This window comes from Eriocheir sinensis, chromosome 25 (assembly GCF_024679095.1).
Source record: "Eriocheir sinensis breed Jianghai 21 chromosome 25, ASM2467909v1, whole genome shotgun sequence".
Taxonomy (NCBI): Eukaryota; Metazoa; Arthropoda; class Malacostraca; order Decapoda; family Varunidae; genus Eriocheir; species Eriocheir sinensis.
In genome coordinates this window covers 9,521,387-9,543,322 of record NC_066533.1, presented here as the reverse complement: position 1 = coordinate 9,543,322, position 21,936 = coordinate 9,521,387, and the positions used below count along the sequence as shown (strand labels likewise).

Genomic DNA, 21,936 nt, shown 5'->3' with positions numbered 1-21,936 from the left:
AATTTTTCTCTCTTTTCGTGTGTGTGTGTGTGTGTGTGTGTGTGTGTGTGTGTGTGTGTGTGTGTGTGTGTGTGTTTGGTTTTATTATTTGTTTTCTTGTGTTTATTTTCGTTGTTTATGATTTTTACCTTTTACTTTTTCTCTTCTTTTTTCTTCTTCTTCTTCTTCTTCTTCTTCTTCTTCTTATCATTATTATTTTTACTAGTTCGACTTTGTTAATTTGAGTTTGTTTTATTTGTTAACTCGTATTTCTTAACACTATTTGTTTTTATTCCTCCTCCTCCTCCTCCTCCTCCTCCCTTCTTCTTTTTCTCCTTTTTATTTTTATTATTGTTACGATTTCACGCATCCTCAGTGAAGCGCTTTTCATTCCGGTTTTTTTTTTCTTCTGCTTTCTTTTTTTTCTCTCGGCAACTTCCGCGCGGACGAACACAAATGAGACAACAACAACAACAACAATAACAACAATAACAAGGCGGAGCAGACAAAAAGTGGGCAGCAAATTCTTTCCTTTCAGCCAACAAGAGAGGGAAAAAAAAAAAAAAAAAGGCGGCGGCAACATTAGTATTTCTGCGGCCACACAAAAGGAAGGAACGCAAAGCCGAGATTTCAACCGCAACAACAACAACAACAACAACAACAACAACAAACAGGACTACAGAGGGAGGAAAGGTAGGAGAGACGGAGACATAACAGGAGGAGGAGGAGGAAAAAGAAAGGTGAAGAACGGGAGAGAGAAGAATGGCAAAGGATACATAGATATAGAGAAACATGGAAGAGCAGGCAACAGAGGAGGAGGAGGAGGAGAAAAATAAAGAAATAAGAGAAGGATGAGAAAAAGAAAAGAATGACAACCGTGAAGAGAAAATGAGAATGAAATGGAGGAGGAGGAGGAGGAGGAGGAGGAGGGAAAAAAAGAGAAACCCTAATCCAGGTAAACACAAGATAAGATTAAACAAGATAAAAGAAAAAATAAATAAATAAAACGAAAGTAAAATTATCACACACACACACACACACACACACACACACACACACACACACACACACACAGCATCACCATCACCACCATCATCACCATCATCACCAACAACAAGACAATTACACTGTTGCCAATTCCGCAAAACAAACATCGCCGCGAAAAGGAAAAAACAACACCGAACAAAAAATCCGCAACGTACGACTTTTATTTCCTATTAACGCCCCCCCACCCCTCTCTCTCTCTCTCTCTCTCTCTCTCTCTCTCTCTCTCTCTCTCTCTCTGACGATGCTAACCCAACGAGATCAAGTCAATAAAGGGAGGACTCGGGGTTAGTGAGTTTCCTCTCGACCGGTTCAGCTGATGGGCAACACAGAGGGAGGGAGGGAGGGGGAGAGGGAGAAAGGGAAGGTAGAGAGGGAGGAAACAGGAGAAAGTGAGGAAGGGAAGAAAGTAGGGAGGGAGTAAGAAAGGAAGGAACTGGAGGAGGAATGTATGGAGGAAGGAAGGGAGGGGGAAGGAAAGTAAAGCAGGAAGGGCAGAAAGGAGGAAGAAAGAAAGGGAGAGAGGTAGGGAGAGAAAGTACGGAGAGAGGAAGAGAAGAGCAGGGAGAGGGAGGAAAGTAGAGGAAGAGAGGAAAGAAGAGAAGGAGGTTGGAAAGTAGGGATAGGGAGAGAGAGGGGAAAGGATGAAGGAAGGAAGGGAGTAGGAGAAGGAAGAAACGGAGGAAAAGAGGAAAGGTTGAAAGGAGGGAGCGAGGGGAAGAGAGAAGAAAGAAGGGAGGTAGGGAGAGGGAAGGAAGGAGGGAGGAAGAGGAGGAAGGAGAGAGAAAGGGAGGGAGGGAAGAAGGGAGGTAGGGAGAGGGAAGGAGGAAGAAAGGGAGGGAGGGAGGGAGCGAGGGGAAGAAAGAAGAAAGAAGGGAGGTAGGGAGAGGAAAGAAGGAAGAAAGGGAGGAAGGAAAGTAGAGAGGGAAGGAAGGAGGAAGAGAGGGGAAGAAAGAAGGGAGGCAGGAAGAGGGAAGAAGAAAGGGAGGGAGGAAAGTAGAGAGGGAGGGAAGGAGGGAGGGAGGGAGGGAAGTAGATACGAAGAGCAAGGGGACGGGATAGCAGAGGTTCATTTCCGCCTGGTGTGACAATCCTAGAGACATTAACGATTTTTCTTGGGCCTCCTTTTTTTTATATATATTCTCTCTCTCTCTCTCTCTCTCTCTCTCTCTCTCTCTCTGCTGTTTTGATTTGTTTTCCTTATTTTTCCTTTTCTTCATTTTTTTCGTTCCTTCCTCCTTTCATCTATTCCCCTTTAACATCCTTTTTTATATTTATTTCTTTATCTCTCTCTCCCTCTCTTTGTTTTGATTTGTTTTCCTTGTTTTTCTGTTTTTTCTTCCTCTTTCCATTCCTTCTTTTCTCCCTCTCCTGTTTCCCTACTCCCTCCCTTACTCCTGTTCTCCCTCTCTTCCTTTCTTCCTATCTACGTCTCTCTCTTGTTTTTTTCACTTTCTCCTTCACTTCCTTCCTTCCTTCCTACTTATCACTAATTCCCTCATTTCCTTCATATGAACATACCTATATTTCCTTCCCTCCTTCCTTTCTCCCTCCCATCCTTCCTTCCTCTCTACCTTTCTTTCCTTCCTTCCTGCATTCTTTCCTTCATGCCTGCCTTTCTTTCTTTCCTTCCTTCCTTCCTTCGTGCATACCTTTCTTTCTCCTTCTTTCCCTCCTTCCTTCCTTCCTACCAACCAACCTACATACATACATATCGACCTTCCTTCCTTCCTTCCTTCATGCCTACCTTTCTTTCTCCTTCTTTCCCTCCTTCCTTCCTTCCTACCAACCTACCTACATACATATCGACCTTCCTTCCTTTCTTCCTTCCTTCCTTCCTTCTTTCCAATCCCTTCCTTTTACAGCTATTAATTCTGTCCTATCCTTTCCCCTCCTATTTCCTTCTCGCCTCGTCTTCAATTCCTTCCAATCTCCTTATTCTCATTCTCCTTCATGCATTTTTATCCATTTATACCCAGGTCGTCCTCCTCCTCCTCCCTCCTCCTCCTCCTCCTCCTCTTCCTTTACTTTCGCCTCATTTTTCTCTTCTTTCTTATTCTCATTCACCTTCATCCTTTCTCTATCTATGCCCAGCAGGTCCATTCTTCCTCCTCCTCCTCCTCCTCCTCCTCCTCCTCCTCCTCCTCCTCCTCCTCCTCCTCCTCCTCCTTTCCTTTCTTCTTGACTTGACTTTCACCATCTCCAACGTCCTCATTTTCCCTCACCCCTTTTCTCTTACAGCCCTTCCTCCTCCCCCCCCCCCCTCCTCCTTCCCTCCATCCTCTCCCTCTCCTCAGCCAACAATAGCCTCGGAAGGAATGGAGGAGGGGGAGAAGGGAGAGGAGGGAGAGAGGTAGGAGAGGAATACGTGCCTCTCGGGAAGACTCCAGAGAAAGAGGAACGATGGAATGTGATGGAGAGAGAGAGAGAGAGAGAGAGAGAGAGAGAGAGAGAGAGAGAGAGAGAGAGAGAGAGAGAGAGAGAGAGAGAGAGAGAGAGAAGGAGAAAGGAAAGGAAAAAGGAAAAAAATAAGATGGCAAAAATGGAAACAAAGAGAAAAGTAGAAAAAAGAGGGAAATGAAAAATAAAAAATAAAGGAGGGAAGGAAGAATGAAGAAAACAAGCAAGAGAGAGAGAGAGAGAGAGAGAGAGAGAGAGAGAGAGAGAGAGAGAGAGAGAGAGAGAGAGAGAGAGAGAGAGAGAGAGAGAGACGGGAGGGAGGGGGATTAAAGAATGAGAAAAGAAATAAGAAAGAGAGGGAGAGAGGGAGAAAGGAATACTAGACGAGAAATATGATGATTGAATGGGAGAAAGAGAGATAAGAAAAAAAGAAAAAGAGAAAAATTAAACTAAGGAATGAAGAGAACGAATTGGAATGAAAAAATTGAAGGAAGGAGGAAAGAGAGAGAGAGAGAGAGAGAGAGAGAGAGAGAGAGAGAGAGAGAGAGAGAGAGAGAGAGAGAGAGAGAGAGAGAGAGAGAGAGAGAGAGAGAGAGAGAGAGAGAGAGAGAGAGAGAGAGAGAGAGAGAGAGAGAGAGAGAGAGAGAGAGAGAGAGAGAGAGAGTACTGGTTCTAACTTGGTATATACACAGAAAGGAGGGAAAGGTGTAGGGAGATGGCTTTAAAAATGGTTGTGTTTGTGTTAAGGCCAGGAGGAGGAGGAGGAGGAGGAGGAGGAGGAGGAGGAGGAGTGACGGTGAAGACAAAATAAGAACAAAGAGAACAAGAAGTGGAAGAAGTGAAAAGAAGTGAAAAGGAACAATGGAAAGAAATTAGGAAAACCAGAATGAGAACAAAAGAACGAAAAAACAACAGGGAGGAGAAGTGGAGGTGAAGATAGAATAAGAACACAGAGAACAAGAAGTGGAAGAAGTGGAATAAAAGTGATAAAGTGCAAGAACAAAACGAAAAGAAAAAAGAAAACCAGAATAAGAAAACAAAAACAGAAAAAAATAAATCTACAATAATGAAATAAGAACAAAACCACCACATTTGCAACAATAACATAATAATAAAAAAGGAAGAAAAAGAAGATGAAGAAAGAGAAGAAAAAAGAGGAAAAAAGAAGAAAAAGAAGAAAAAAGAAGAAGAAAAAGAAAGGGAAGATGAAAGAAAGAAAAAAAATAATAGAAGAAGAAAAAGAAAGAAAAAGAAGGAAAAAAGAAGAACAGATCATCCACCACGTCAATACTAAACAACACAATGAGCAAGAACAAGAACAGGAACAGAACATGAACCACATCCTCAATACTAAAACAAGGACAAGACAAGACAAGACCAACATTACACATCGGAACACTCAGCACGTCTCCCATACTAAAAAGAAAAAGAAAAAAGAAACAAGACCTCCAGTAATAGCTTCGCCTTCAACTCTAAACATGAGGAGGAAGGAACAAGGCCGCCAGCAACACCTTCCTCTTCAACACTAAACAGAAGAAGGAGGAACCAAGAAAAGAAGATCGGTAGGAAAGGAGAAGTAAAAGAAAACAAACGTAGGAGGAAGAGGAAAATGAGGAGGATGAAAGGGAATGAGGAGAGAGAAGAAGCACCAGTAACCAAGAAAGGAAGATAGGTAGGAAAGGAAGAATAAATAAATCACTAACAGGAAAACGAGGAAAAGGAGAATAAGGAAAATGAGGAAAGGGAGGACAGTGAAGAAGAAACAGTAAATAGTAACGAAAAAGGAAAATAGGTACGAAAGGAAGAATGAAAATAAACAAACGTAGGAGGAAAAGGAGAATGAGGAAAATGAAGAAACAGGAGGGACAGGAAGGATATAAAAAGACGCATTAGAAGGAAAACGAGAGAATGGTTAAAAAATAATTAGTAGGAAAAGGAGAAAACTAAAGGAAATGAAGGAGGAAAAAAGTAGGAAAGGAAAAAAAAACGCGTTAGGAGGATAAAACACGAAAAATACATAAGAAGGCAACGGGAAATAAGGGATGTGAAGAAGAATGGGAAGGAAAGGGAAAATTAAAAAAATAAGAAACTGCGAATGAGGAGAATAAGGAAGAATAAAGAGAGTGAAGAAGTAGGAGTAACCAGTAACAAGGAAAGGAAGCTTGGAAAAGACGAATAAAAAGAAACAATAACAGGAAAAGGAGAATGAAGAGAAGGAGGAGAATAAAGGGGACTGAGAAAAGAAGAGTAACCAGGAGAATAAGGGGAATGAAGAGAGTGAAGAAGTAACACTATAATAAGAATAAAGGGAGGGGGAGGAAAGGTAAGGAAGGAAGGAAGGAAGGAAGGTAAGGAAGGAAGGAAGGAAGGAAGGAAAGCGAAATGAAGTAACAGTATGGCAAGAACAAAGAACAAGGAGATTAAGTAGAGGAAGGAAGGAAGGAAGGAAAGAAGAAAGGTAAGGAAGGAAGGAAGGAAGGATAGTAAAAAAAGTAACAGAATGGCAAAAATAAAGAACAACGAGGTGAACAAGGAAGAGTAAAGAAAGAGGAAGGAAGGAAGGAAGGAAGGAAGAAAGGATAGTAAAAAAGTAACTGAATGGCAAAAATAAAGGAGAACAACGAGGTGAACAAGGAAGAGTAAAGAAAGAGGAAGGAAGGAAGGAAGGAAGGAAGGATAGTAGGTGAACAAGGAAGAGTAAAGAAAGAGGAAGGAAGGAAGGAAGACAGGAAAGAAAGAAAGAAAGAAAGAAAGAAAGAAATGAAAGGAAAGTAAAAAGGAAGGAAGACAGGAAGGAAGGTAAAAAGGAAGGAAGACAGGAAGGAAGGTAGAAAGGAAGAAAGGAAGAAGAATAGAATAACGGAGAAACGGTATAACCAAAACAAAGGAGAATAATGAGTAAACAAGTACCATGCAGTAAACAGTAACCCTCACCCCTCCTCTGAACACTCACCCCGTCCTCGTCCTCTATAATGTCCTTGCCCACCGAGGCGAGGGTCGTCCACTTGCAGTTGTTGATGGCCTTGGCAGCGCACCGTTTGTGGGCCTTAAACTTGCACACCTCGCAGCTCAGCCCGTGCGACGTGACCCCTGCGTGTGGGAGATAGCGGGAGAGGAGGGAGGGAGGTAGAGAGGTAAAGAGGAAAGGAAGGAAGGAAGACAACAATAAAGAACGAAGTGAGAAAGAAAAAGATAGGTTAATGGATATAAATAGAGATAAGTGTGTGGAATGGGGAGGGAAAGAAAGGTAAGGTGAGAAGGAAAGGAAGGAAGGAAGGAAGGAAGGAAAAAAGAATGAAACAATGAAGAACCAAAGAAAGAAAGAAATAATAAGAAAGAAAATAGATATGGATAGATGGAGTGAGATGGGAAGGGAAAGAAAGGTAAGGTGAGAAGGAAAGGAAGGAAGGAAGGAAGGAAGGAAAAAAGAATGAAACAATGAAGAACCAAAGAAAGAAAGAAATAATAAGAAAGAAAAAATATAGATAGATGGAGTGAGATGAGAAGGGAAAGAAAGGTAAGGTGAAAAGGAAAAGAAGGAAGGAAGGAAGGAAAAAAGAATGAAACAATGAAGAACCAAAGAAAGAAATAATAAGAAAGAAAAAAAGATAGACATGGATAGATAGAGTGAGATGGAGAGGGACAGAAAAAAGGTAAAGTAAGGGAAAGAAGAAAGGAAGGAAGAGAAAAGAAGAAAACAGGGAAAAACGAAAGAATGATGGATAGATAGATAGATAGAATAAGAGAAAATGAAGTAAGAGAGAAAAGAAAACACGATTAATACATACTCTTTAAAACACACACACACACACACACACACACACACACACACACACACACACACCTTATATAAATTATCACCGGACATATTTCAACAAGCTATTACAAGTCAATCACGCGTCCCTCACCTTGTCAAACGAACCCTTGAGGCAAATGAAGGTGTCAAGGGCTGTTTGTCAAGGTAATGGTAGGCGATAAGGGGGAGCTAATGGGTGGAGAGTCAAGGGTTATGGATGTGGTTTAGGGGAGAGTCAAGGGTTATGGATGGAGTTTAGGGGAGAGTCAAGGGTTCTGGATGGGGTTTAGGGGAGAGTCAAGGGTTCTGGATGGGGTTTAGGGGAGAGTCAAGGGTTATGGATGTGGTTTAGGGGAGAGTCAAGGGTTATGGATGTGGTTTAGGGGAGAGTCAAGGGTTATGGATGGGGTTTAGGGGAGAGTCAAGGGTTATGGATGGGGTTTAGGGGAGAGTCAAGGGTTATGGATGGGGTTTGGGTGGAGAGTCAAGGGTTATGGATGGGGTTTGGGTGGAGAGTCAAGGGTTATGGATGGGGTTTAGGGGAGAGTCAAGGGTTATGGATGGGGTTTAGGGGAGAGTCAAGGGTTCTGGATGGGGTTTAGGGGAGAGTCAAGGGTTCTGGATGGGGTTTAGGGGAGAGTCAAGGGTTATGGATGGGGTTTAGGGGAGAGTCAAGGGTTATGGATGTGGTTTAGGGGAGAGTCAAGGGTTATGGATGTGGTTTAGGGGAGAGTCAAGGGTTCTGGATGGGGTTTAGGGGAGAGTCAAGGGTTATGGATGGGGTTTAGGGGAGAGTCAAGGGTTCTGGATGGGGTTTAGGGGAGAGTCAAGGGTTATGGATGGGGTTTAAGTGGTAGGGAAAAGTAGTGGGTTATAGTTAGGGTGGGTAAGGGGTGGTATTTAATTGGTTGATAAAGGTAAATGGTATGTGCTAATGGGTAAGGCAATGATAATGGGGAACAAGAGTAATTGGAAATGGTTGATAGTTAAAGGGTTGTATCGAGTAGCGGGCTTTTTTTTCACATTTGTTACCTTTTTTTGTGCCCTTGAACTGACTCCTCTGCTGTAAAAAATAAAAATGAAAAAATAAAAAAATAAAAAGCTTCTGAAATGTGAGGTTGGGCGCCATAGGGAGAGGGTGGTAGAGAAAGGGTGAGGTGATGGGCTTATGCAGTGGTGCCCAAACTTTAAACTTTTCCAGGCCGACCCCCCCCCCCTTCCTTCTCTCCAGCTCGCCCGCCGCACACCCGCCCTCCCGCCTCTCCCCCCCCTCCCCCCACCCTCCCTTCGCTCCTGCCCACTCCTCCCCCTTCCGTTCCTCTCCCCTTCTCTCCAGCTCACCCGCCGCACACCCGCCCTCCCGCCTCTCCCCCCCCTCCCCCCACCCTCCCTTCGCTCCTGCCCACGCCTTCCCCTTCCGTTCCTCTCCCCTTTCCTTCTCTCCAGCTCGCCCGCCGCACACCCGCCCTCCCTCCGCGGACCCGCCTCCCCCCCTTCCCTTCGCTCCTCTCCCCTTTCCTTTTCCTCTTCCTCTCCATCCGCCTCTCCTTGCTCTCCCAGGTGAGTTCCAAGCGCCCACACCAACCCACACATCTTTCTCGGTGTTTGGTGCGCTACAAATTGAAAACAGGATTAAACTCAGACATGTAATCATTAGGGCGCACGTGTACCTTTAGCATGGCCTTGATGCTTGGGACAGATTTCGTCATTAAAATTTTGTAAGAGGAAGAAGTAATCAGTTACTCCTAATGCCACCCTGCTACTCCCTTGCCCTCCCTTTTTCCTCATTCCCCACCTCCCTAGATCTTTCCTCCGTCCACCTTGGGAACCACTGGGCAAATGGGTATCAGATAATGTGATAAATGAGAAGTAATATGTAAGGGATAAAGGTCAATAGGAAAAAATGAAAAAAAATAGTGATAGCTAATGGATACAAGGATGTTTCAATAGGTACTGTGAATAAGGTGATTAATGGGTTATGAGTAATAGGTGCAATGGGGACGAACAATGGTGTGCAAAATGAGGTTAATGGGTAAAGCTTATGGAGTGAATGGCAAAGGATATAGGAGGTTTCACTGGATAAGTAATGTGTGAGATGGGTAATGGGTAATGGGTATGGGTAAAGTTTATGGGGTAATGGATAATGGTTAAGGGGTAATGGGTAAAGTTTATGGACTGGTAGCTAGTGAATAAAAGGTGTTAGATGGGTAAGGTGAAAAATATGTTAATGGATAATGGGTAAAGTTAATGGAGTGACTCAATTTAAGGATGTTTGAATGGGCATCGTGAAAATAATAGGTAATGGGTAGTTTAGGATGTGATTAGGAATGGGTAAAATATGTTGCAACAGGTAATGTGAACAAGATGGAACTGAAGGAAAGGGGAGGACAGGAGGGGAAAGAAGGGGAGAGAGAGGTGGGAAGATGGAGGTAGGAGGGGATGGGAGGCTGGAGGAAAGAGGAGGACAGGAGGGGAAAGAAGGGAAGAGAGGAATGGGAGGCTGGAGGAAAGAGGAGGACAGGAGAGGAAAGAAGGGAAGAGAGGAATGGGAGGCTGAGGGAAAGAGGAGGACAGGAGAGGAAAGAAGGGGAGAGAGGAATGGGAGGCTGGAGGAAAGAGGAGGACAGGAGAGGAAAGAAGGGAAGAGAGGAATGGGAGGCTGAGGGAAAGAGGAGGACAGGAGAGGAAAGAAGGGAAGAGAGGAAAGAGGAGGACAGGAGGGGAAAGAAGGGAAGAGAGGAAAGAGGAGGACAGGAGGGGAAAGAAGGGAAGAAAGGAATGGGAGGCTGAGGGAAAGAGGAGGACAGGAGAGGAACGAAGGGGAGAGAGGGATGGGAGGCTGGAGGAAAGAGGTCAGGAGGTCAATGGGCAACAGGTAACAGGTAACAGGTAATGGGGCACGTACCTGAGAGCGCCTCCCGACACACATTGCAGTAGGTGGGCCGCGCGTGCGAGGTGGCGTACCAGTTGTGTTGACCCGAGAGCAGCGAGTGGACCTGCTCCGTGCCCTGCGTCGGGGGGATAGACAGACAGACTTAGCCACGGATACACAGACACTCAGATTTAGCGACAGACTGACAGAAAAGACAAATGGATAGGCAGTAAAAAAAAAAAAAAAAAAAAAAAACTGATGGGACTTTTTTTTTTTTCTCTCTCTCTCTCCATCTATCTACTCTATTTCTATCTATCTATATACGGACAAATTTAGCAATACAGATAGACGAAAAACATAGATAAATAAACAGTGTAAAGACATAGAAATAACTTAATGGGACTGTTTTTTCCTCTCTCTCTCTCTCTCTCTCTCTCTCTCTCTCTCTCTCTCACTCTCTCTCTCTCTATATAGAAAACTATCAAACAAACACACACACACACACACACACACACACACACACACACACACACACACACACGCACACATCAATGGCACCACTTCATCCTTTTCCTCCGCATCTCTCTATTTCTAAATCCAACACACCTGACCCATGGCCCTGATCCCCCTGGTCCCCCCCCCCCCCCGCTCCCTTCAGCCCTCCCAAAGCCCCTTCCTTTCCGTGCTCCCTCCCTCCCTGATCCCTTCCAACTTTCCTCACTTATCCCTTGATCTCCGGTGTCTGTCCATCCCTCTAACGCTCATCCCTGCTTCCTCTTCAGCCTCCATTTCTCTCTCTCTCTCTCTCTCTCTCTCTCTCTCTCTCTCTCTCTCTCTCTCCCCTTCTCTCTCTCATCTCCTCTCTCTCTCTTCCCTTCTTTCCTCTCGTGTCCTCCTCTTTCCCTCAGCCTCCCCTTCTCTTCCCTCCTCCCTCCATCTTCCCGTCCTGTCCTCCTCTTTCCTCCAGCCTCCCATCCTTCTCTCCCCTTCTCTTCCCTCCTACCTCCATCTCCCTACCTCTCTCTCCCCTTCTTTCCCATCCTGTCCTCCTCTTTCCTCCAGTTTCCCATCCCTCTTTCCCCCTCCCTTGCCCTTAACATCAAAGACATATGCAGCTGTTGTACTTTTGTTATATTTTTCTCAGCTTAAATCTTGCCTATTTTTTCCAACCCTTCGCTTTTGGTTATCTTGTTGACTCTCGTACGACTCTCAACGCTTGCTCGCAGTTCTCTATCCTCCCTCGAACTACGTAAAACTGTCTGCACTTCCTATGACAGTGTTTTCATTTCTGTGCCGCCCTGCAAATCTTTAAATCTTGCTCCTCTGGTTCCCCTATTCCCTGACATCTAACCACCGTTCTCACAACTCTCTTCTCCTCCCTCAAGCTACATAAACTGTCCAAACATTCTCCTAAATGCACTATCTTTTCCAGTGTTCCATTTCGCTGCCGCACAATATATCTTCAAGTTTTGCCCCTCCAGTTCCCATATTCCCTGTCATTTATCTAACCAACTTTCTCGCAACTCTCTTTTCCTCCCTCAAGCTACATAAACTGTCCAAACATTCTCCTAAACACACTATCTTTTCCAGTGCTTCCCATTTCGCTGCCGCACAATATATCTTCAAGTTTTGCCCCTCCATTTCCCATGTTCCCTGTCATTTATCTAACCAACTTTCTCACAACTCTCTTTTCCTCCCTCAAGCTACATAAACTGTCCCAAACATTCTCCTAAACGCACTATCTTTTCCAGCGTTCCATTTCTGTGCCGCCCTGCAAATCTTTAAATCTTGCTCCTCTGGTTCCCCTATTCCCTGACATCTAACCACCGTTCTCACAACTCTCTTTTCCTCCCTCAATCAACATAAAACTGTCCAAACATTCTCCTAAACACACTATCTTTTCCAGTGCTTCCCATTACGTTGCCGCACAATATATCTTCAAGTTTTGCCCCTCCATTTCCCATATTCCCTGTCATTTATCTAACCAACTTTCTCGCAACTCTCTTTTCCTCCCTCAATCAACATAAAACTGTCCAGACATTCTCCTAAACACACTATCTTTTCTAGTGCTTCCCATTACGTTGCTGCCCTATAAGTCTTCATATCTTGTCATATCTTAGTTCCCTTATTCCATGTCATTTTTCTAACCAGCTTTCTCGCGGTTCCTTTTCCTTCCCTAAACCTACATAACCTTGTCCACTCTCTCCTATCTTCACTACCTATTCCAGTGTTCCATTATGTTGCTGCCCTACAAGTCCTCAAATCTTGCTCTTCTAGTTCCCTTGTTCTCCGTCTTGTGGTTCCTTTTCCTTCCTTAAAACTATATAACACTGTCCACTCTCTCCTATCTTCACTACCTATTCCAGTGTTCCATTCCCTACAAATCTTCAACTATTCCCCCTCTTGTTCCCCCTTTCCCTGCCATTCGTTTATCCACCCTTCCTTTTCCTCCCTTAAACTGTAGCCTCGTAACCTAACCTTATCAAAACATTCTTCTACATACCCTACCTATTCCCGTGTTCTATTCAAGTGCCTAGCAAACCTCCTTTCTCTTTCGTCAACAACATTTCCTGATATCAAAATAACCACACTTCTGATTTTCTCTGTTTTCTTTTTCTCCTCCATCTCTCTTAATTCCTACCACCCTCTTCCACCCTCTTCCTGTAGTACCTCACTTCGTTCCTTCCTTCCTTTCTTTCATGTCTTAATCGCCTTCCTGTGTTCTGTTTTCATGCCCTCTCACAAAACCTCACTTCTTGTTCGTCTTCCCCTTTCCCTGCTATCGAAATAACCACCCTCTGCTTGTATTACCTCCCTCCCTTCCCTTCCCTTCCTTCCTTAAGCTCTCTGTACGTAGTTCTTTCACGCCTTAATCGCCGTCCTGTGTTCTGTTTTCATGCCCTCACACAACCTTGCCTTTCTCGTAAGTCTTCCCCATTCTCTGCCATCGAAATAGGCACCCTCTGCTTGTATTACCTCCCTCCCTTCCCTTCCCTTCCTTCCTTAAGCTCTCTGTACGTAGTTCTTTCACGCCTTAATCGCCGTCCTGTGTTATGTTTTCATGCCCTCACACAACCTTGCCTTTCTCGTAAGTCTTCCCCATTCTCTGCCATCGAAATAGGCACCCTCGTCTTGTATTACCTCCTTTCCTTCCTTCCTTTCCCTTCCTTCCTTTCATGTCTTAATCGCCTTCCTGTGTTCTGTTTTCATGCCCTCTCACAAAACCTCCTTTCTCGTTACTCTTCCCCATTCCCTGCCATCGAAATAACCACCCTCGTCTTGTATTACCTCCCTTCCTTCCCTTCCCTTCCCGTAAAGCTCTGTATTTAGTGCCTTAATCGCCCTCCTGTGTTCTCTTTTCATCCCCTAACACAGCCTCGCCTTTCTCGTTACTCTTCCCCACTTCCTGCCATCGAAATTACCACCTACTTGTATTACCTCCATCCCGCCCTCCTTTAAAGCCCTGTATGTGTGTAGCTCTTTCACGTCTTAATTGCTTATAATATCTTCACTTCCTCACACTCCCGGCCTCACCTCATAGTAGTGGGTGGTGGTGTTGGCTGCCTTGAGAGCGGCTATCCACTCCTCCATCTCGCGTCTGGTGTCCGCGGCCAACACGAGGCTCCGAAAGGGGGTGATACACTGTGGAGGAGAAGAGACAGACACGTGAAATAGTCGCCAAACCGTTGACAAAGTTGTGTAGGTTGAAGGTACGAATATATACAGCCCATAAGGTATACATTGGGAGGGAGAGAAGGTATTGTGGAGGAAGACAGACGAGTAAGTTGGGAAGGGAAATGAAAGGGAATACGTATAGGAATGGAATGTAGAGAAGGGGAGAGGGGAAGGGAAGGGAAGGGAAGGGAAGGGAAAGGTAGAGAAGGAAAAGGGAAGGGAAGGGATGGGAAAGGTAGAGAAGGAAGGGGAAGGGAAAGGAAGAGAAAGGGAGGGGTTGCTAGAGCGTTGACATAATGTGAGTTGGAAATAAGGATACATACAGTTCAGAAGTATACATAAGGAGGAAGAAAGAGACAGACGGCTAAGTAAGGTGGTAGACACAGACTTACATACGCATATAAGTAGATGGTCGCTAAAACGTTGACTTGAATAAAGGTTAGAGATACGAATACAAACAGTTTAGAAAGTATGCAGAAGGTGTGTGTGTGTGTGTGTGTGTGTGTGTGTGTGTGTGTGTGTGTGTGTGTGTGTGTGTGTGTGTGTGACTCTGTATACCTCTCCATCCCTAACCTTCCCTCTGACCATCCCTTTCCTTCCTTTCTCTCTCATTCCCTTCCCTTCCCTTCCCTTGTTCCCTATTCCATATCTTCCCTGCACCCTTCCTTTCTCTTCCCTTCCCCTCCCTTCCCTTCCCTGCATTCCATTCCTTTATTCCCTATTCCATATCTTCCCTGCACCCTTCCTTTCTCTTCCCTTCCCCTCCCTTCCCTTCCCTGCACTCCATTCCTTTATTCCCTTTCCTTTCTCCTTCCCCTCCCTGCATTCCATTCCTATGTTCCCTTTCATTTCCCTTTCTAATTTTTTTTTTCCACTCCTTGATTATATTTACACGCGGACTTGATCAGTTTACGGACTTCAGGATATATTTTTTAAGTCATCCTCAACCTGTCTATCTGTCTGTTTCAAGGTTACGGAAGTGAGATTTTGGGTTATTTTCAATTTTTATATTAACTGCTGCCCATCATGTTTACTAACGACCCATGGAGGATATAACGAGGTAGGAAGAGGACCACTTTCTGCTCTCCTCTTGAATATCACTTCATCTTATGCTTACTCAGTGTGATGCTTAAGAAATAATGACCGCACTTTGATGAGTCTTTTTTTTTACGACAAAGGAGACAGCTCAAGGGCACACAAAAAAGGAAACAATAATAAAAAAAAAAAAGCCCGCTACTCGCTGCTCCTAAAAAGAATCCAAAGAGGTGGCCGAAAGAGGGGTCAATTTCGGGAGGAGAGGTGTCCAGATACCCTTCTTTGTATCTACCTGTTATCTTACGCCACATCGCCTATTACTTATTTTCTTGTCTTTCCTTCCTCCATTCTCGCAGTAATAGTAGTAAACTTTTTATTTATAAGGGCAGTGATTAGTGGGCTTTTATTTTACTCATTATTATTATTTTTTTTTTTTTTTTGCCCTTGAGCTGCTGCCTGTACTGTAAAATAAAGGTAGTAGTAGTAGTAGTAGTAGTGTGGTAGTAGTGGTAGTAGTAGTAGTTGTAGTAGTCGTAATGGCGGTGAGGAAAAAACAGGGTACAGGTAGATTTTCTTTCTTTGTTCTGATTATTACCTTTTATCAAGCTTAATGAGGGCGAAATGAGGATTTAATGAGGAAAAAGGTGAATAACAGGTGAGTTTTCCTCCTCCTCCTTCGTTATCGTAATGACTCATGAGGATATGCTTTTACTTTCTTCCGCTAAAAACTCCTGCCTGAGATTATTATGTGGCTCACTTCACAACACGAGGCGACGAAGAAACATGGACACATGGACTAGCAGGCAGCAGAAAGCCTGTTGGCTCATTACTAGGCTGCCTGCGTTCAGTGATTTAATCAATCCGTTTGCCATAGAAGTGGCTTGCAGGGAAGGATTAAAGCACTTGTGTATCTACTCTTGGGAACGTTCAGTTCACTCCCGATGCAGCAAAGTGGCGATCAATGCGTTTCTTGAAGGAGTTGATGGTCTCTGCGCTAACCACTTCTGCAGGAAGGCTGTTCCAGTGGCGAACAACTCTATTTGAGAAATAACTCCTGCCCATGTCGGTATTGCATCGCTTTGCTTGAATTGTTTTTCCGTTGTTTCTTGTTCTCAGGTTGGTCTGTAGCGTGAAGAGTTTGGAGTGATCAACGTTGCTGAGCTTGTTCAGGTACTTAAAGACTTGTATCATGTCTCCCCGCAGGCGTCTCTTTTCCAACGTGAAGAGGTTTCCAACGTGAAGAGGTTGAGTCGCTCGAGTCGCTCTTCATAGGGCTTCGTCCTCAGTGATGGTATCATCTTCGTGGCGCGGCGCTGTACTCTTTCAAGTAATTCAATGTCTTTCCTGTAATTAGGAGACCAGAATTGCACGGCGTATTCCAGGTGGGGCCTTACCAGCGAATTGTACAAGGATAACATAACTCCCGGCGTCTTGTATTCGAAGTTCCTCGATATGAACCCAAGCATTGTATTGGCTTTCTTACAGGCGGACTTGCAGTGTTTTGTTTGTTTCAAGTCACTGCTGATGGTGACCCCGAGGTCTCTTTCCTCTTGCACAACATGTAGTGGTTCGCCACCCATGTGGTATGTGTGGTTGCTGTTTCTGGAGGAGGAGGAGGAGGAGGAGGAGGAGGAGGAGGAAACGTGGAGAAGAGGAAAGGAAGAATAAGAGGATAATATTGAAGAGAAGAAGAGAATGATTGTGTGAAGAGGAGAAAACGGAGAATAAGAGGAAGAGATGAGAATGACATTGTGAAGATGAGGAGGAGGAGGAAGAGGAACTGTGATAAAGAAGAGCCAATGGAGAATAGATGGATACTGTTGAAGATAAGAAGATAACAATGTGATGAAGTAGAGAAAGAGGAATAAGAGGAAAGATGAAAACAAGAGGAAGCGTGGAAAAGAAGAGGATGATAATGAAAAGACTAAGAGGAAACTTGAAGACTAAGAGGATAATCATGAGGAAAATAGAGGAAAAAAAGAGTAAAATCATGAAGAGGAAAATGAGGAGTAAGAGGAAAGTTGAAAACAAGAGGAAAAGTGGAAAAGTTGTTGATAATAATGAAAAGACTAAGAGGGAACATGAAGACTACAAGAATAATAACGAGGAAAATAGAGGAAAAAAAGAGTATAAGTATGTGATGAAGAGGAAAATGGAGAGTAAAAGGAAAATTATAAACAAGAGGAAAAGTGGAAAAGAAGAGGATTATAATGAAAAGACTAAGAGGAAACATGGAGACTAATAAGAGTAGAAAAGAGGAAAAAAAAGTATAATTATGTAGTGATGAGGAAAATGGGGAGTAAGAGGAAAGGTGAAAACAAGAGGAAAAGTGGAAAAGAAGAGGATTATAATGAAAAGACGAAGAGGAAACATGAAGACTAAGAGGATAAGAGTAGAAAAGAGGAAAAAAGAGTATAATCAAGTGGTGGAGAGGAAAGTGGGGAGTAAGAGGAAAGGTGATAAACAAGAGGAAAGGTGGAAAAGAAGAGGATTATAATGAAAAGACTAAGAGGAAACGTGAAGACAAAGAGAATAAGAGTAGAAAAGAGGAAAAAAAGTATAATCAAGTAGTGGAGAGTAAGAGGAAAGGTGATAAACAAGAGGAAAGGTGGAAAAAAAGAGGATTATAATGAAAAGACTAAGAGGAAACGTGAGGACAAAGAGAATAAGAGTAGAAAAGAGGAAAAAAGAGTATAATCAAGTGGTGGAGAGGAAAGTGGAGAGTAAGAGGAAAGGTGATAAACAAGAGGAAAGGTGGAAAAAAAGAGGATTATAATGAAAAGACTAAGAGGAAACGTGAGGACAAAGAGAATAAGAGTAGAAAAGAGGAAAAAAGAGTATAATCAAGTGGTGGAGAGGAAAGTGGAGAGTAAGAGGAAAGGTGATAAACAAGAGGAAAGGTGGAAAAGAAGAGGATTATAATGAAAAGACTAAGAGGAAACGTGAAGACAAAGAGAATAAGAGTAGAAAAGAGGAAAAAAAAGTATAATCAAGTGGTGGAGAGGAAAGTGGAGAGTAAGAGGAAAGGTGATAAACAAGAGGAAAGGTGGAAAAGAAGAGGATTATAATGAAAAGACCAAGAGGAAACATGAAGACTAAGAGGAAAACAAGAGGGAAAAGGAAAGAAGTTCAAATCTCAAGCTGAAAGAGGTTTGGAATCCCTTTAGTTTGGGCGTAACTCTATTTTGGGGGTTCAACGATCTCACCTTTAACTCCTACGTCATTCGCTCTCTCCGCGTGCGTTCGTCGGTGCGTTTAATACATAATGAATAATAAGTGAGTCTGTCCTGTTTTGGTTCGTCATAAGGGGATGCTAATGTGGCTTGAATTGGTTCCCGGGTGTTTTCTGCTTTAAATTCCGGCAGAGGAGGGAGAAATAGTGCGTGTGAGGGGGGGGGGGGAGGGGGAGAGGGGGGCGTGTGTGTGTGTGCGTGTGTGTGTGTGTGTGTGTGTGTGTGTGTGTGTGTGTGTGTGTGTGTGTGTTTTCCTCTTTCGTATTTTTCCGCAATTTTCTGCTTTTCTCGGCTTAAAATTTTTGCCACGGAAGAATAAATATATATAAGTAGGTCGGTGTTTTGAAAATATTCCTCGTCCGTGATAGATAGATAGATATTTATAGATAAGGAATGAGGAAGTCGGGAAGGGAAGGGAAGGGAAGGAAAGGGAAGGGGAAGGAAAGGAAAGGAAAGGAAAGGGAAGGAAAGGGAAGGGAAGGAAAGGGAAGGAAAACGAAGGATAAAGAACGATAGAAAAAGAAAGTGTAGAGGGATGCGCCAACCTACCTCCACAACATCCCAAAAATCATGTAAATCCACTAATGTTTGGAGAGGACATCAAATATATACACGTAGATTGTCGCTTCCAATGGGCTCCACTACTTCCCTACCTCACTCCTACTTCTCCAATCTGCCTTATGGGTTCTGCTGGCTGTGTAGGAGTGAGTGGGTTGAAGCGAGAGCCGTCTGGAGAAATAGCATGAAGTGGAGACGGATGGATAGGGACGAGCGAGTGGGCGGGAAAAAAAGGAAATACGGGAGAAGGGAACAGAAAGGGAAACAGAGGTATGTGAAATGGCGTAGGGAGAGGAATGGGGTGTAGAGAAAGGAGAGAAAAAAGGAAAGTATGTTAAATGACGTAGGGAGAGGAACGAAGTATAGAAAAAGGAACAAATATAAGAAAACTGTCGCGGTAGTGGAAGAAGAGAATAGAAAATTAACTAAATGTGTGTGAAGTGACGTGGAGGAGAGGAGAGTAAAAAAGAACTCAGTCTATGTGTAATGACGTTTGTTGCCGCAGTGAGAGGTAGGAGGCGTCTGGAAATGTGTTAGGAGTGGAGACGGATGGGTAGGGAAGGCGAGGGTAAGGAGAGAGAGAGAGAGAGAGAGAGAGAGAGAGAGAGAGAGAGAGAGAGAGAGAGAGAGAGAGAATAAAAGATAGAAAGGAAAGAAGAAAAGACAAATAAAAGAGAAAAGGAAGGAAGTAAAGAAGAAAAAAAGGAAGAGAGAGAGAGAGAGAGAGAGAGAGAGAGAGAGAGAGAGAGAGAGAGAGAGAGAGAGAGAGAGAGAGAGAGAGAGAGAGAGAGAGAGAGAGAGAGAGAGAGAGAGAGAATAGGAGGATGAATAAAAAGATAGAAAGGAAAGAAGGAAAGACAAAAGAAAGGAGAAAAGGAAGGAAGTAAAGAAGAAAAAAGGAAGGAAGCAAAAGGATGAAAAAGAGAAATAAAGAAAAAATGAGAAAAAAACATTGAAAGAAAGATGAGGAATGAAATGAGGAAGAGGGAATGAAGAAATGAAATAATGAATGAATGAAAGGAAAAAAGAAAAAGAAAAAGAAAAGAAAGAAAAGGTATGGAACGCCCACCTATTTCATTCATCCCTTTTATTATATCCCTTTCCTTCCTTCTTCCATTCATTCCTTTTTCCCTTCCTTCAGGTAATTAAGGAAGGTGGGGCAGGTATGTGGCAGCCATCTTTGTTTTCCATATATAATTTCACCCCATCATATTTTTCTTCGCTTTATTGTACCTGGAATTAAAGGTGAGAAAAACAGGTGTGGAGGTGGATTTCCCGTACCATTTTTTTCTTTTTTCATCTTTCTTTTCTTTTCTGTCTATATATTTTCTTTTTCTTTTCTTTTCTGTCTATACATATTTTTTTTCTCTCGATATTTTCTTTCTTTCTTTAACAGGACAAAACGAGGCGCCATTATCCGATCGTTTATCTTCTCTCTCTCTCTCTTTTTTCGAAAGATACACCTGTCTTCCCTTGCATAAAAAAGACCACACACACACACACACACACACACACACACACACACACACACACACACCTGGCCTTCACCTTGACAATCGACAGGTGTTTCTCTCTTTACTTTAATCTCTCTCTCTCTCTCGTATCCTTTGTCTCTGTTTCGTTGTCTTCTTCATTGTCTTATTTTCTTTGTTATCTTTTTACTCTTCTGATTCCTTCTTATCCTAATTGTTTTTTTTCTCATCTTTATTTTCTTTTTAATTTTCCTTTGTTACTTCGCCTCCTCCTTTCTCCTCCTCCTCCTCCCTTCTCTGTTTCCCTTCCATCTCTCTTTCTTCCTTTCCTTCCCTCTCTTCTTCATTCCCTTTCCCTCCTTCTCTCTTCCTTCTTCCTTCCTTCATTCATTCCCTTCACATCATTCAACAAGGAAAATAAATTAGAACAGAACTAGAGGAGAAAAAATGAACTTGGGGAAAAGAAAATAAATAAAACCGTGAAAACAAGAAAAAGGGAGAGGAAGACGGTAAGGAAAAAAAAAAAAAAAAGAGCAAGGTGCAATGCAAAAAAAGGAGATCGTTAAAAGGGTGTAAAAAAAGAAACGCACACACACACACACACACACACACACACACACACACACACACACACAAGGCATAGAAGGAGTTTGTTGTCCTAAGATGTGCTCATAACCTTCCCTCCTTCCTCCCTCTCTCCCTCCCTACCTAGCTTCTCCCAATCCCTTCCTTCCTTCCCTCCTACCTACCCTTCCCTCCCTCCCTCCCTACCTAACTTCTACCAACCCCTTCCTTCCTTCCCTCCTACCTACCCTTCCCTCCCTCCCTCCCTACCTAACTTCTCCCAATCCCTTCCTTCCTTCCCTCCTACCTACCCTTCCCTTCCCTCCCTCCCTGCCTAACTTCTACCAATCCCGTCCTTCCTTCCCTCCAACCGACCCTTCCCTCCCTCCCTCCCTACCTAACTTCTCCCAATCCCTTCCTTCCTTCCCTCCTACCTACCCTTCCCTCCCTCCCTCCATACCTTACTTCTACCAACTCCTTCCCTCCTTCCCTCCAACCGACCCTTCCCTCCCTCCCTCCCTACCTAACTTCTACCAACCCCTTCCTTCCTTCCCTCCAACCGACCCTTCCCTCCCTACCTAACTTCTACCAACCCCTTCCTTCCTTCCCTCCAACCGACCCTTCCCTCCCTCTCTCCCTACCTAACTTCTACCAATCCCTTCCTTCCTTCCCTCCTACCTACCCTTCCTCCTCCCTCCCTACCTAACTTCTACCAACCCCTTCCTTCCTTCCCTCCTACCAACCCTTCCATCCCTCACACTCTCTACCTATCCCTCCCTTCCTACTCTCTTACTTACATCTCCCTCCCTCCAACCCAGCCCACGAAGAAGAAATGTAGAGAAAGAGGATATGAATTTTAATGGGGTCTCTTCCTTACCTCTAACCCTTCTGCTTACTCTGTCAAACTGCTCTCTCCGTTGGGCTCTTCCGATCACAATCTTATTTCTGTATCCTGTCCTCTCGCTTGTCCTATCTGATACTGACCTTCTGACCTTCTGATCTGATCCTTCCCTCTTACCTCTATCCCCCTCCCTTACACTCCTACCTAATACTTACCTACCAATTATTTGTCCTTTCCTTCCCTCCCTCCTTAACTATCTACCTCCCTCAAACCGCCTACCTATACATATCTACCTCACATATTCTACCTCTTCTTACCTCCTATCTTCTTCCTATCCCTCCCTTCCTTTCTTTACACCTCCCTCTTACCTTCATCTACCTACTCTCTCTCCTTACCTTCACAACTCCTCTTCCTTACTTCTTATTTGCCTTTCCCTCCCTTACACCCTCTTCTACCTCCTCCCTCTT

General features: G+C 43.8%; 1 protein-coding gene across 7 annotated transcripts in view; it reads right to left on the bottom strand.

Moving 5' to 3' along the window:
- LOC127003317 (diacylglycerol kinase eta-like) overlaps positions 1-21,936 on the bottom strand; it is a 144,300-nt gene that overhangs the window by 59,323 nt on the left and 63,041 nt on the right. For all 7 annotated transcript variants that reach the window (XM_050869807.1, XM_050869806.1, XM_050869812.1 and 4 more), the window contains 3 exons: positions 13,626-13,733; positions 10,125-10,227; positions 6,377-6,513 (listed from right to left, as the gene is read on the bottom strand). In XM_050869807.1, the coding sequence (XP_050725764.1) occupies positions 6,377-6,513; positions 10,125-10,227; positions 13,626-13,733 (348 nt within the window). The remainder of the gene's footprint in view (positions 1-6,376; positions 6,514-10,124; positions 10,228-13,625; positions 13,734-21,936) is intronic.